Source organism: Coregonus lavaretus (assembly GCF_964263955.1).
Source record: "Coregonus lavaretus genome assembly, contig: SUPER_35_unloc_1, whole genome shotgun sequence".
NCBI classification, from domain to species: domain Eukaryota; kingdom Metazoa; phylum Chordata; class Actinopteri; order Salmoniformes; family Salmonidae; genus Coregonus; species Coregonus lavaretus.
In genome coordinates, this window is record NW_028167181.1 from 2,398,452 (window position 1) to 2,414,948 (window position 16,497).

The following is a 16,497-nucleotide window of genomic DNA, read 5'->3' on the forward strand; positions in this document are numbered from 1 at the left end:
CCTAATTCTCTCATTCTCTTTCTCTTCATCCTTTGTTATATCATTTCAAATCAAATCAGAGTTTATTTGGTCTCGTGTCACCGGGACACAGCAGGTGGAAACAGTGCAGTGAAATGCTTACTTGCATGCTCTTCCTCAACAATGAATGTTGAGTAGGAGCTAGAAACAAGGCGACCGTCTGTCGGCGCCATCTTACAATTTTAGTGCGATGAAGAACTGATTATGAAGGCATACGATCGTTGAAGCATCAATTGGTGACTTGTAATTGTTCTCCCCTCTCCATCACTCTGTGACTTACTCCGCTAGTAGGGGGCATCATCAATAAGTCAATATCAAATATGCTGTGGATACACCCTGGATCTATTCATCAACATATGGAGGACATAGAGGGTGTGTTTTGCTTTAAAAGTCACGACTGTAGTAGAAATAGCCACCAGCCAGTCTAGGTAAGGGTATATTACCTCTACAGAGGATTGCCCTGTTGGTTTCATATGTACACACACGTACACACACACACACACGCTACCCGGCTGCATTTGGGGAAGGAATAAATCATTCAAATAGCTCTGACTTGAGGCCTGACTGCGGCGTCCATTTTCTGATGTAACCTTTCCTGTTGTTTTCGTCGACCCGACATTTGTAACGGAAGTGGAGTGCAAGACGAGAGTGCAGTCGTGAGTTTTCAGACAGAGAACAGAGGTCATATCTGGCTGTAATTATTCTGATCCCATGAAACAGTGAGAATAGAGCGAGAACCCCCCCCCCGTCTTTCCCCAATGAAAACATTTAGTGCATGATTACGTCTGCATTTAACATTATTTCAAGCTACTAGTGATCTCAACAATTTTCAAGTCATGAAAACACGTTCAAGAATAGATATTAGACATATTTAACTGGTAAGAGAATGAAACAAACGTTTTTGGATTTAAAAAATATTGTATTCCTGTGAACTTATTTAGCAAAAAAAGTGCATTGTTTGTTACCCATACCTTACTCATCACAACTTCTGCATTTTACAAAGTATAAGTAAACCCTTTCCTAAATGGCATCTTTTTTTAAATGTAAGATATGCAGGAGGAAAACATTCCTGTATTTAGGCCATGTACAATCCTTAGAATGTATACAACTGTGATCATTCATACCCAGCCAAAAACCTTGAGGACCATTTCCACTCTGAGAGCCCCGGCCGGCCTGCAGACGCGTGGCGGTCAGGCTGGTTTGGTCGGTGAGGGGGCTAGTTATGTATTTATGGCTGGAAAGAGCCATCTTTTCTGGGGATTGATTTGGTCCTGCCCTGGGTGAAGGGAGGGCCGTGGAGGGAGGCTGGAGGGGAGCAGGAGGAGAGGTGGCTGGCAGAGTAAATACCTGAAGACTAATGTCTCTGTTCAGCAGATCAATACTCGCCTCATGACTCCAGCTCCTGGCCATGGTCTCGTTAAAAACACATTTGTTAATTCTGACAATTTAATTGCTCTTGACCAAGCATGCCGTGAGCTTTAGTAATGTTAGCATATGAATGAGCATTTTGAACCTCTGGCAATAGGGAAATGACGTGAGCCTAAACATAGCATGCCTTTACTATAGAGTGAACGTAGCATTTGAATGTTGAACCTCTGGCTAGAGAAGCGATGGGGCCTTAAAGTGTAATGTAGACAGGTTTTATTCACATTTGTGCCCCCTGCTCGATCTCAATGAATGGTTTGGGTGACGTGGCCTGAAGGGTATTTTGTTAATGTGGCATACCAGCTTATTTCAGAAATGTTTCAGTGTTGTCTCTTGTTATATGTTGTAAAATGTTTTATTCTGATGTATTTGTCAAGGATTTATAATATAACCACAAAACGTCACATTCACACTCACTGAGACTTTATATTTAAGTAATAAGGCACGAGGGGGTGTGGTATATGGCCAATATACCACGGCTAAGGGCTGTTCTTAAGCACGACGCAATGTGGAGTGCCTGGATGCAGCCCTTAGCTGTAGTATATTGGCCATATATCACAACCCTCCGAGGTGCCTTATTGCTATTATACACTGGTTACCAACGTAATTACAACAGTAATACCTGTGGTATACGGTCTGATATACCACGGCTTTCAGACAATCAGCATTCAGGGCTCGAACCACCCAGTTTATAATTATGAATAACATAGACAACAGTTGACAGACATTGCTTTAGCTGAAGGGTACGTGAAATGTGTTAGCCTTTGAATATTTTGTTAAAACATAGCATAATATCCATTGCGTTTTTTTATTTTTTATTAAATGTTTTGACTTTTCACTGTCTTTAGTTTTTATTGTGCTTTGATTGTATCACTTTTAAGTTGAAATTGCGTTAAATGGATTTTAATTGTTTGGTACACACTCCCACATTTGATCATATACACTCACATGCGTTCAGATCACTTTTCTGTACATATGTAATATATCACAAATATACATCATATCACTTATGTTTTCTTATTAGTATATTTTATCTTATATCATTATGTAATATTGGCATACATGTATCATAAGTATAATCTAATCATTGAGTTTTTTATTTTCTTCACTTCTAGTTTTGAAAGCAGCACTATGTTTGTAGAATTTTAGTCACACACAATAGACAATCTAACATGACCAAAGTGTATATGTAATTCTGATAATAATATTCACAACTAACAAGTAAATCATTCACAGCCTATTATTAGCAAAGTAGTAAGTTGATATAGTAGCAGCAGTAGTAGTCAAAGTAGTGTTTCCTTCTTAGTTGTGACACAACCCAAGACACTTCCACATCCATATGCTGGTGTGTTGAGTGTTGTGGTCTTCCCAGGGTGAGACTTAGTGAGCATGTTTATGGCGGAATGTACAGAAGTTCAAATACACACGTCTGCCTTTTTCATCTCAGTCTCCTGTCAGAGAAAGTAGCCTCGGCCCATCGGTCTGTCCAGTCAGTCCACTAGCATGGTGTGAATATACTATACTATTGTAGCATGTGGGATGTATTAGAGAGCTGGTAGTAATTTCAGTGCCGCTAACTAAAGAATCCTCGGGGGAGACTTAATTACAGGAAGACCAGTCTAAATATCAGCGAGGTGCATATTTTCCGTGACAAGAGATTTCTCAGCTCTCTTAGACTCTCTCTCTCTCTCTCTCTCTCTCTCTCTCTCTCTCTCTCAGCTCCCTCTCAATTCAGCTCTCTCTCAATTCAATTTCAATTTCAATTTAAGGGCTTTATTGGCATGGGAAACGTATGTTAACATTGCCAAAGCAAGTGAAGTAGATAGTAAACAAAAGTGAAATCTCTCTCAGCTCCCTCTCTTTCAGCTCTCTCTCAGCTCCCTCTCTCTCAGCTCCCTCTCTCTCAGCTCCCTCTCTCTCAGCTCCCCCTCTCTCAGCTCCCCCTCTCTCAGCTCCCCCTCTCTCAGCTCCCCCTCTCTCAGCTCCCCCTCTCTCAGCTCCCCCTCTCTCAGCTCCCCCTCTCTCTCTCTCTCTCTCTCAGCTCTCTCTCTCTCAGCTCTCTCTCTCTCAGCTCTCTCTCTCTCTCAGCTCCCTCTCTCTCAGCTCCCTCTCTCTCAGCTCCCTCTCTCTCAGCTCCCTCTCTCTCAGCTCCCCCTCTCTCAGCTCCCCCTCTCTCAGCTCCCCCTCTCTCAGCTCCCCCTCTCTCAGCTCCCCCTCTCTCTCTCTCTCAGCTCTCTCTCTCTCAGCTCTCTCTCTCTCAGCTCTCTCTCTCTCTCAGCTCCCTCTCTCTCAGCTCCCTCTCTCTCAGCTCTCTCTCACTCTGCTCTCTCAGCTCTCTCTCTCTCAATTCAATTCAATTCAATTTGCTTTATTGGCATGACGTAACAATGTACATATTGCCAAAGCTTACTTTGGATATTTACACTATTAACGTAATTAAAATAATAATAATCAATATTGTCAACAGGACAACAGTAACAACAATAACCAAGGGTCAAAATAACCATTGAACAATAACAATATAGAGGACATGTGCAGGTTGGTTGGTCTGTCAGACACTGTCCCTCATCTTATGGCAGGCAGCAATGTAGTGCGCTGCCAACCCACAGCTCTCTGCGTCCTCCCCCAACAGGACGGGTAGCCTATTCTCATCAGTGAGGTCTTTGAAACCTTGAAAAATGGTTTCAAATTTGGGGAAATGACACTCTCTAATTGTTTTATATTTTTTACATTTTGTCAGGAAATGCAGCTCTCTCTCTCTCCTAACAGTTTTGGAGTCAATATATTATAGTATAAAGCGGCTGTGGATTTGTTTGTGATGTTGAGAAAAATGCGAATTATCTTAGGGTCTAACCCCGTCAGGTGATGCTGCTCAGAGAGATTGGAGGGGCCACTGGGTCACTGTCCAGTGGTTTTGGAGTGGAGTGGATAGAAACCATGTTGAGTGTAACACACACACTCTCTCTCTAACTCTCTCTCTCTCTCTTTCATACACACACACACACACACACACACACACCAAGGGCTGTCTTAAATATTTTTGGAACCTCAAGTCATGTTAAGTTGAAATCATAAAAGGAATGCAGAAAGCTTTGGAGGCTCTTTTGCTTTGTTGTAATATGTTTGGCTCATGTTTCTGGATATTGGGTTTGACCAGAAATATTTTTAGTTTTGATGACTTATAAGGCATAGCACAGGCAAATTGGGGTTTTAACAAATAATTGTATATTTTCTTATCAGAAAATATGATACTTTACATACAATGTTGTATATCTGCATTTGAAATACACTGAAATACACGTTATTGCCTGAGTATCAATTAAATTAAACAATTGGATTTGGACAATTAGATTAGTACCATTCAAGTAATACAATAAAGCCAAGTCGATACAATTTCACGCTTTGACATTGTAACCTCACTCCCGCTGCCATGTGGGTATAGCTAGCCTGCGTTGGTACACCGCCATTGGAAAATAGCTTTCTGAGATAAGATGAGAGTCCGATTTGTAAACGTAACCTTTCATGTTCACAATAACCCCGAAGGCTCCCAAGAGTCATCGCTAGTGTTCCAGCTGTGTTTATGGCTCAATAATAACTTGACACATTTTACAATAATGTATGAAAATTGCATACAGTTTCACTTAAAATTGTTGCCAGTTTTCTATCATGGTTTTATAAACTAGTTTTGATGATCAGCTTGCAGCATCTTTATGTTGATGTTATTTTTGGCATGGAGTTTTTTCATTGTACTAAGAAGCATATATATTAGCATTAGATCCATTTTGTATCTGAATGTGCCCTTGAGTTATAAAACTATTGCTTTATATCATTATTATAGCATCATTCCATTTTTATCAGACTTATTCATGCTATTTTGTCAAATCTTAAAATACTTTTGACCAATTTAATTCCAAATCCATTCTGAAATGCAATGCAAAACGTCAAGACAGCCTAAATAATTGAAAGATATTTATGACAAAATAGACAACTCAACAAATGTTTATATTGACATTTGAATATTCACCTTACTTTCATAGTACGAATTATTGATAAATTAAACATGCTTCAATATTAATAGGTTATATAGCCATGCATTTTCCGTGATATATTTAAGATGAAATCTGTATATAGCCTAGAATAGCAGCGTATTTTTTGTCTATATATTTCAAACGTTTTTTGATAGGGTACTAACCTCTGTACAGAAAAGTAACTTGGTAAAAACACAATTACGCATGGATGGCTGTTTAAAATAGTTTTCTTCTTTCAGCTCCGGAGGAAGATATCCTCAAAGGCAAACAGTCCATCAGAAGTCATGCACTGGGAAATCAGAACTCTGAGAGTGAGATATTGTTGGATGGCGACGATGACACTCTATCATCCTTGGAGGAGAAGGAATTGGAGAACCTAACAGGTAACGCATGCAGCTCATCCGTTTCATGTCCCAGCGCGCATCAACTAGAGGGGGCTGGGAACGCACGTTAGTTGAATCCTCCTCCTCCCGCCTTTAAACCGTCTCCATTGCTAACGCGTGTGGGTGCTGGTAGGGGTACTTTGAGGCACGCATGCAGGGTAACGGGGCTCCCGAACGGTTAATAAGGGGGGATCACCCCCCCCCCCCCGTGATCGCTCTGGGTTTGCATCTTCGCTGAGCCTCGACTCTACCAACAAGCTTGTGTAATATTATTCATAGTTAGCTTTTGACACAGTAATTATTTTATTGTTTTAATAATTGAGAGGTTGAGAATACGCCTATAATTGAAGAAGTGAACTGTGCATTTTGTTTAGATGTTTTGGCCTCGACGTCCATTTCTATTTTGAAGCCTTCCTCTGACTTACTTTATGTTAAATGTTAAATTTGTCCCCATGACAAGTGCGATATTTTGACAGCATGCATCCCATGAAGGCCTATTTTATGATTGGGCATAGTGTATAGGTGCACTTCGCGCGGCTTTTAGCTAACCGCTATTATTTTCACATTTTAGAAAAGCACTATGGACCTAAAACATTTTCTGTGTCTTTAGTTGTTTATGACTGCTCTAAATGTGCAGTTTTCCTATATGAATCCATGTAGAATAAATAGTATAGGCCTAGATCAAAACGACTGTAGGCCTTGCGGTTAACAAGACTCAAACACATAAAATGACGTTGCTGTCCAATTTCTTATCCACTTTAAATCCATTATCTCACACCCTTATTTATGTTAATGTGGTTCCCTATACTTGGAAATCCTAAAGGCCTATTAGTTATGTTACTAATCGGATTGCATCCTATATAATCCTCAATATCCCCACATCATGGCTTTCCACTATAACATGTTCACCCACTGTAGCCTAATATAAATGCGCTCAGAGCGCAATTATATAAAAACACAACGCCCACGATGACAATAGGATTAAGGGGAGATCCCATGCCTAATATAGTGACATGGATTCTGAAATGAAGTGGAAATTGTCATGTGGGTCTCATACTCCTCTGACAAGACAGACAGACAGGACGCAGCGTCCCAGTACAGGCAGCTGTCTGTCTGAACAACACCAGGTGTAATTGAATGTCTCCATGGCAGTGATTGAAAAATGTTATTTCACCCCCGGATTACATGCTAATGCTTACAATGCTCTGAGGGCTAAGGGGGGAGAGAGGGGGAGACGGCAACAAATGAACATATCTGTTTATTCCATAGCCATTCGTTTCTGAAAGACGTGGGTGCTTTGGGGAAATCAAGCCGGGCTCTGAAGCCCTTTTCTGCCGCGCTGCACATCTGCAAATACAATGCTTCTGCACACGTGGAGAGCGGGGCCAGAGCCGTAAGAGCTTACGCGTTGCTCCCCGGAGCGGCCTTCTCGTTGTCATACTGGCATAAATTAAGATTGATGAGAGATTAAACAGACGAAGCACCAGCCCGCAATCAATGGGGCCTGATTGACAGCTGATTCTATTTTTTGACAAGGCTGGTCTGTCTTGGGTTACGCAGATGCTGATATTTTATTTTACTCAGCGGGTCAAACCACCTTTCCCTGCCTAAGTACAAAGAGGAACTGTTCAGATCATGGTGATTCTGGTACCAGTTCTTATCAATACGTCATATTATATCTAAATCGATCTAGCAAGGAAATTAGGTCTAATAATAATGCTAATAATAATTGTACAATGTAAATTGCATTCCTAATTTAAATTGCAGTTACATAATGCAGTTGCATGCAGTTTTAGGCTATAGAAATAATACAATTGAGAATTATATTTATTTTTCTTCTTGACCTTGCTTCTGATAGATATGCCTATACAACCGACCCATAGCCTAGAGCAAATATTTTCCCTCATTAAAAATGCATATGTGGCCTTTACTTTATTGTTATGGTCTTTTCACGGAGACAAAAAGAGCCATCAAAGTCAGTGTGTGCCCTTGAGTTTATATGTTTACTTTTACACGCTGTTGCTCTCTCTGTTTTCTCGAGGAGGGGAAGGGGGTGATTTTTGTAAAGCGCGCTAATGTTTGCTTTCTGGCCCGTGCCGTTGTTGGGCCCTGTCTGTCTCCTAGGCCCTGTAAACATGAGCACTAGCGCTCAGCTGGTCGCCCCGGCCGTGGTGGTGAAAGGAACGCTGTCCATCACCGCGTCTGAACTCTACTTCGAGGTGGATGAAGAAGAGGCCAGCTTTAAGACGATCGATCCAAAGGTAAGAGAGGGGCTTTAACTTCCATTGATCCAAAGCAGGCCCTCCCGTCATTCTGTAAAACGAGCTTTCAAAATGGCTCAGGCATTTCTCCCAGTCCTTCCCTGACCCTAGCACCCCAGCACCTCCAATTCATGCTTTTCTGCAGCCTAATTGCTTTATAAAGCCTTTATAAGAATTGTGTAAATAACTCCAACCATGAACATGCGTAGACTAAGCCTTTAGGCTATTGCATGACGACTGTAAGCAGCCTCGACTTCTGCGATCATCATCAAGTCAAATTATGATCTAATAATCAAAATGCAAATAGAGACTCAATAATCGCTATAATTGAGTTTCTAACAACCTTATAGGCTATAATGGTGTTATGTGGTGTGTGTATGAGCATAGTGAAGGTGAACAGGAAGCTATAGCTTCACTCGTGCTTGAATTGCATTGGTTTAGTGGGCTACGTCATTGACAATATCACGTCTCTCTGAAAACGGGTGTTTTCTGTGCAGATTCGATACACAAAGGCCTCAGAGTCTGCAGAAGCATCACAAGCGAACATTTGAAAAGTACGTTTCTATTATGATTTGCGATAGACTATGTGCCTGATATAGAGGGAAGAGTCGGCCAGTTCTTCTTCCTTCGGTCTTTCAGTTGTTCATGAAATGAAGCCCAGGAATCAGGAATGCTGTGTTGGCCAATGGCTTATGTTGTGGTAAGTTTTGTTGAGAATCAAACCATGAAATGACTTGAATTTCTTTTCTTCGACACCTTTGGAATGTAGCCTATATGACTCCTTTGAATATCCGAAATAACAGGCTATAGTAATTAAAATGAATTATAAAATATCCTCTTTCGATTTGTATTCAACAGTTCAGTAATATGCCAAATAGGTTCTGCTAATGCATAGCCTATTGTACTAAGCAATATACCTGCGTGGTATTTAGTCGCCCGTAGCGAGAGCAATATGAATGAGGTCTCGTTAAGAAATGGGCCCTGACTTTCCCTGGCTAGTCATTGAGTGACAGTTGTATCTTTTTGCAGCAGCCTGTGCCCTGGGTTATTGGCAATAACAACAATAATAGTTATAATCATAATCTAGTTATAAAAACAGTAGCAGATACGTTCATTAATCAACATTTTAGATTTTCATGCATAAACTTTTTCCTATTGAAACGGCAAATGAATGAACCTGAATTTAGCAGTGGTCTATTCTGGTGAATGGGCCTACTACAAGTGGTTGTTGTGGTTCTCTTTATCCTTGTGCAATTTTTCGCCGAATTATAGCCTATCTACCCAATAGTTAATTCACAATAATAACAGATATGCATACCGGTGTGTTTAAATATGATCTTTGCAGCCATATAGCCTATCGACATCAAACTGTCAACTAAATAGACGTTATTCTTTTGTTAAAACAATTTGCATCAAATTGAACTCAATTATAGTGTGGTATATTAATTATTCCAAGACGCAAATTAATGTATGGTATTGTATATGCATAATAATGCAAAACTCGTATTTTGTATCAAATTAATCTAGGTCCAAGATTTGCCAAATGTAAATGTATTATTATTAAGTTTGAACATTCATTTTTTTACACACATGAATTCAGTTTTTCGCACAGGAATTGATTCCACGATCCTCTTTATAAAGTAAATATAAATTACATTGTATTACTCTTCCTAAACAATCCCAGTTTTCAAAACATGTAAACAAACACAAGGCCAAGTTGTAATGTAATTTGCTTAGTTTTATTAACATTTCAGTTTAAGGTCACATAATGAAAAATTTGAACTTGGCACGCTACATTTTTATTCTTTCACTTAAAGATTTTGTGCATATAATTTTAAATAAACATTTCTTCACTTTGTGAAAACATTTAAAACAAAACAACAAACTATTACATTTAGCTTAAAATGTACCTTCACGTTCTCTCTCTGCATGGCAATGTCCCATTTCACTCCATTGTAAAAGTTTTTTTTTGTTTGCTTGTTTTTAGGTTCTCAATTGTTTCACATTGCTCGAAGAAACCAAGATCATGACGTTTTCCTCCACTCTGAAGTGATCTCAACGTCACTTCGGCCCTAAATAGCAATAGTATCACAATCAGACAGTTCGACAGTTTATAATTTGTCCAAACTTTTCGCATTAGTGAGGATTTCCCTCGCCAGTCTCCACGTCTGCTTTGCGGCAGCTTCCAGGGCCGAGTGGGGCTTCCCCTGAAACAGGTCCAAATTTGGTAAGAAATAATGGGGGCATCTGCGGCACTGCAAACAAGAGATGAGCTGCAGCAGAATTCCGTTGATTCGGTCCCCGAGGCAGGACTCGTCCCAGTCGGTCTCTCTCGGGTGTTTCTCGCACTCGTACAGCAGCAGGGTCTTCATGTGATAGCTCTGGAGCGGCTGACCGGGTAGCTCGAGATGACGGTCACGGAGAGTCTTCAGGACCGACAGGCATCTCTTCCTGCATCCCGCCATCAGGAGCCTATTCTCGGCCTCGCTGAACTGCAAGACCCAGGCGTCGCTCTCAGCCGAGCTCTGTTTCCCGGTCAACGAGTAGCACTCTTTGGAGAGCAGGTTAAAGCCCTCGGCCTTGACCTCGGCCACCCTGTTAGGACCAGGCCAGGGGATATGGGGCATGGGCCACTGGGCAGCGCTCCTAGGCCAGATCCCTGTGCACTTGAATGCAGGGGTGATCTGAACCACGTATCTCTCCCGGATCCTTAGTTTTACCTCACTGGTGTCTGCTACCATTTTAACCACGTCACGGTAGCTACACTTATCCACCGCTTGCGCCACCAGAGTCTGAAACCTTGAGCGGATCTTCCGGGCGGAAAGGTAGCCCGAGGCGGTGATGAACTCGACCCAGAGAGACATGCTCCTTTTGCGGCCGTCGCTCAGCTTCAGTACGGCGCAGCCGGGCAGAGAACCGTCGTCAACAAAGTTGAACACTCCCATCTGGTTGAGGTAGAGGACCACCTCGAACTCGTTGGGGGCTATGACCTCCATCCCCTCGAAGCGCGCCTCTATCTCGCTGAGAGAGGAGATGAACCGGGGTTCCTGCACCTCGACCTCCTTCAGGACGTCCGAAACCACCTTACACACCTCCCGGATAGTCTTTGCAATGGCCGCTTTTCGAGTTTGGCATCTCTCGCTGTAATATTTGTTGAGCTGGTAGACCAGCTTTGCCTGCGTCGCGATCATGTTTGGGCAGAGGTCCGGGCTGTACACCGGCGAGTCGCAGTACGTTGACGGATCCAATGCTTACCGGTAAAGCCAGAGGCGAAACGCTCTTCCCCAAGCAATGGAAAAAATATATAATTGAACTTTTTTTGCGTTCACAGCGGATGGACGTCAGACAGTATCGGAAGGAAACAGATAGGGATGCAACGTAATAGGCTACTAAATATCAGTCCAAGTCATATGCAGTAAGACAGCCCCAGAATGGGGTGGGCTCAGTGTACAGTATAATACCGTCCGTGTCCTCGCGCCTGCAGACCCTAAAGGATAAAGCTCTGGTCGTGCCAACTCATCTCTCCTTGTCCGTTCCGTTGCACGTGAAAACTACGCGTTATTCTCCTACCTTGCCCCACTGTTGTCGACACTCAGCTGTGCGAGCTGGACTTGTGTAGTTTATGAATGGTCCCCTAGAAGAGTGAAAGGGGTCGGGCTTCTCCTCCTGCAATCAACGGCGGAGCTGTCAGTGCAACCAGCCAATCAGAGCCCTCTCCGACAGGCAACTCTTGCACGAGAGGCACACTTTCGCTCTCCAACATCCTGCGCGCAGAGCCTCTGCTCCCAGGTCGTGATATAGGAAGATAAACGGTTCCTTTTCGTATACACACTTTGTGCACTTTTCTACGAAGCATATATAATACGTTTTAAAGACAGCTGTGTCTCTTTTGCCTTGACCTAGCTTTTTTTTCCCCAGGTGTGCACGTGCTTAATATATAATGGAAATATTTAGAAGGAGAATATGTTGAGCATTGAGTGATGCTGGATACCTGCATGTTTGGCAAGGGAAGTGTTTATTTTTTTGCTCTCTTTCATGTCTGAAGGGCATCAATTTGGAACCCTTTTGCTTTTCTATGGCAGTTAATGAGGCTTGATATTACTTTATAAACATTAGTACTAATGTTTTAATCTCTTATGACAATGTAGCCAATACGTTTTTTAAATGCTTTATAGTTATTGTATTTATGCATTATTGGACTATTCGTGCATTTGCATATTTCTAGTGAATTGCTAAATCATGTATACAAGCAATTTTTGACTGATGTTTTGTGACATTTATGCGTCAAGAAACAAGAAAGACTCATTTTTATTAGAAAGCGCGTGTCTCCAGGCTGCGCGAGGCTGCGGGTTCAACACGGTGTGTGATAATCAGGTTAACGAGATCAATCGAATGTTCAGTGAGTGTACAATATTGCTAATATTAGTGTTTTTTTCCTACGAAATACCATACCATTTTGTTTTCCTGATTTTCAGTCTTTTTTCTCTCCTTTCTAATAGGCTAGAAGTTGTTCACATTTTAAACCTCTAACCTATACACTTGTTTTAAAGGAAATGCGGTTAGTTGTGCCTAGTGATTTCATCTTGGTATATAGTGACAATAGATGATAGGCCTGAATAGTTAAAATTACATCCAGTAATTTCCCTCGGATATCGGATTAAGGGCAACAACCTTCCCCTCACCGAAATGTGATTGAGTGTTTTCCCATAACATTTCCCCATAATAATTTCCCTAAAATTCTATCGGCCAATTTAACATCATATTACTTCCATATTTGACCCATTTCATGCCATTGCACAATTTAAGAACGGAGAACAATTCGGCCTAGAATGGTTTCAAGTTTTAGCACGCACGTAACTGTAAGACGTGATGAACGATAACAAGACTATAGGCCTATTATTTTCTTTGAAATCATAAGACCCTTTGAGATTTAATTTTTTTTTATATTACATAATTATTCAAGACTATGTTTGGGGCCTGTTTTATTTTAGCCTATTTGCTCTTGTCGTTTTATGAAGCCCATGTTAAATTAATAATGCCTAATTCAGAAAAAAGCAAAAGGTCCGATGCTGCTCTTTTCAGATTCTTATTACAACAATTTAAATATGTAATTGATTTCCAAGAAGCTCAATTATATTTTAAAATCACTCTAAAGACATAAACAACCGCTTTTCTTTCTCATGGTGCACGGTGCTTGGTTTTCAAAAAATGCACGTTATTTTAATCTGGTCATCGCTTTATCGGCGCGTGAACCTTGTCGGTGATGAATAATAAACGGACAGGGCTTCTTCGCGCGGGCCCGGGGTTGTAATTGAAGTCCTCTTATCACCCCAGACTTCATGTTAGATGACTTAAGAACCCATCACCGTCTCCTCGCGGGCACAGCACCGAGACGTGCAGGGAAAAGGCGGGGTGTGAGACAGCTCCTCAGACAGAGATGCTGCAAAAGAATGGCCCAAAAAATAACGCATCAGTTAAATGAAAGCCACTTGAGTTGAAGTCCTCTTTGCAAAACTATTGATCTATCTGCAGCTCTGAAGCTTCTCTGCCCGGCCTCGCGTTGTATCCTACTCAAGTTAATGAGGCGCAGGTTGTTTGGAGCTTTGGCATTAAATTCATTAGGGAGTCAATTGGACATTCTCTGTCCAGTGAACGTCGTTTTTATGTCGGGCTCCCTCAAGGCTTTTGGCCTAATTAGATATAAGTGTTTTAATTGCAACGACTTTTGGCTATTTGGAGCTGGAAATATCTCCAGGTCCTTGTTGTGGTGTTAAGCAAAACACCCAACGATGCAATTACGCACGGTTGCCCTCGGAGTTAACATCGTTTATCAAAAATCTATATTGATGATATGAAAACCTTCTTTCCCATTCTTATGAACGTTATTACGAAGTTATTGCAAAAATAATATTTCATTATCTCGTTTCAAATATATTGTTATCATACAATAGTCAACGAAGCTAGTTTGCCATTTTAACATCTAACATGGGTAAGTATTCAGGGCGGGTATCAAATGTGTTTAGACATATGGGGCGAAAAACTGTATTTGCAGAATGTTTGGCTCTTTAAACAGAGAAGGACTAACATTTCAAATGTAACTGATGGTAATATTAGTAAATGACTGAAACACTATTGTCTGAACTTTATGCAGGCTTTATACAGCCAATGCATTTTGTAGTTGAGTATGAGTAAAACAAAACGATTATTTCCCATTTAGGAACATAGGCTTTTTGCGCCAAGTATACATTATGTTTCCCACAGATTGGTCAGCATGACCACCACACAAAGGTTCATGGACTGACACATTCCTGGAATACTCATGTGCTCTATTTAGCATTAGTTTCAAATTCTCACCACATTCATTTTAGCAGCGTATTTAGCTGAAGACTGGGAAATGGAACCACTGAAAATACAGTGTGGATACTGAAATAAGCCACAAAGTTGCCAGAAACCAAGTGAGAAAGTGTTTTTCAGTTTTTCTATGGAAACAATTTTTCTGTAGAAACAAATGTTTTTTTAAACAGTAAAATGACAAAGCCTGTGGACTTGTCATTCTCATAGATTCCAGTAGTGGTGATGAAGCTACTAACACTACAGGGAGTACAGGTTATACTCTACTGTAGGAGATGGGGTTGGATGATATTTGGGGAGACATCTTCTATGATATGCTACTTCAGATATCGAAAATATCCGAAACAGTCATTTTGCGCAGTTAATGAGTAAATCATTCCAGCCTGTGATGTTTTTGTTCTAGTCAGGTTAAATAATCTTTGTATGGTGAAAAAATAAGACTTAGTTAATTCATTTAGACAGCCTAACTGATCAAACTGCACAGTTTTGATTTGTAAAGTTCAAATTGAGGATTGTCTTGCTCTTCACGATATATCGTCAATGTCCAATATCACGATATTCAATTTAATCATATTTTTCGGCCCAACCCTAGAATGAGACCTCGTGACTGGTTCACACAACTGACTGTTTTGATTAACTAACTAAGCCTAGATGTTGAAACACTATAAAACTGTAATTAAGGGGTGTGTCTGGTGGATATTTGAGTTTAATTGAGTAATTTGTTTTATTGGCTATTTCCTGGTTCAAGTTAAGTAATGTAACCTCAAGTCTATGTGATCATTTTCACTTATGATGAGTGTAGTTGGTGTTTACACACACACATATATATATATAGGCATACACACACACACACACACACACACACACACACACACACACACACACACACACACACACACACACACCCTTCTCAAGAAAATGCAATCTGGCAATTTTCGCAGGATCCTGCATATTTGGTATATTGCATTAACCATCTCTGTTTTATAAACCTGTTCCTATCTTTGATTTACAGTTGGTGGAGTGGCATAGATGTCAGTGTAGGAGTTATGAAAAGGCCCAATGGTCAACCTAGAACATTCACCTCCTATCTGTATATTGTTATTAGCAATGTTCTGGAGCTGGATTTACGGTAGTAGAATTGACGTTGTCAAGAGACGAGATAAGACACGTAGACACAATCGTTAATTTGGAAGTTTCTAGCAAAAATACTTGAGAACTCTCACTCTAACCGAACAGGCAAAGTTACATTAGGTACCGCGTGATGTATGGTTTACTTACAACCTTGATTTATTGTGAAGATTAAAAAAATGCAAAACTGTTGAGATTTGACATTCTTTTCCCCTGAATCAAGCCCAACTGGAGGAATAGTCATACTTAAGGAGCCTTGGCGTGCAGTTTAAGAAAGAAAAAATAAGAGTTAAGGGTTTTTATTTTAGACTGCGAGACTGTTTAATATCAAAAGCACAGTTCAGTCCCTAAGAGATGAATACACGCTCCAAGGTCTTGTCCCAAATGGCACCCTATTCCCTATATAACACACTACTTTTGACCAGAGCCCTATTGGTCCTGTGGGCCCTGGTCAAAAGTAGTGCACTATATAGGGAACAGGGTGCCATTTGGGATGGGACACACTCAAAGTCGTGAAAACGTCCAAATGTAAAGTAACACGCTAACTGTAGCTTAATGAAATATATGGTGACAGTAAGTATGACTTATAAAGACAAATTCTAAATACACTCTGAACTCGAGACAGGGTCAATATACACATATCTGGAATATAAATTCTTACCTTCATAAGTAACTGAAGCAAAACTATCTGAACCGGAGTTCAACTTATTTCACATTGTCGTGACAACACTGGACCTATTATGGGCAACACGTACAAGGCTAGAATGTTATTTTTGTTGTGTGTGTTTTTGGTGTTCAAGTTCAAGTAGTTTCTATGTATGGATGGTATAATTGAGATTATATTAGGTGTGGTTAGTCATCACTATGTATTATAGTTTTAAAGTGTGTGTGTGTGTGTGTGTA

General features: G+C 40.7%; 2 protein-coding genes across 2 annotated transcripts in view; one reads left to right on the top strand and one right to left on the bottom strand.

The window, feature by feature from the left end:
* The window catches only part of LOC311109993 (lipopolysaccharide-responsive and beige-like anchor protein), a 164,653-nt gene that overhangs the window by 22,413 nt on the left and 125,743 nt on the right, over positions 1-16,497 (top strand). Inside the window, exons 2-3 of the mRNA XM_084188507.1 lie at positions 5,711-5,854; positions 7,979-8,115. Of these exons, the coding sequence (XP_084044633.1) occupies positions 7,990-8,115 (126 nt within the window). The 5' untranslated portion in view covers positions 5,711-5,854; positions 7,979-7,989. The remainder of the gene's footprint in view (positions 1-5,710; positions 5,855-7,978; positions 8,116-16,497) is intronic.
* Positions 10,227-11,306, bottom strand: LOC311109998 (protein mab-21-like 2; the record flags this gene model as incomplete). The annotated part of the gene is made up of 1 exon (XM_084188511.1): positions 10,227-11,306. The coding sequence occupies one exon, from the start codon at positions 11,304-11,306 to the stop codon at positions 10,227-10,229; it is 1,080 nt and encodes a 359-aa protein (XP_084044637.1).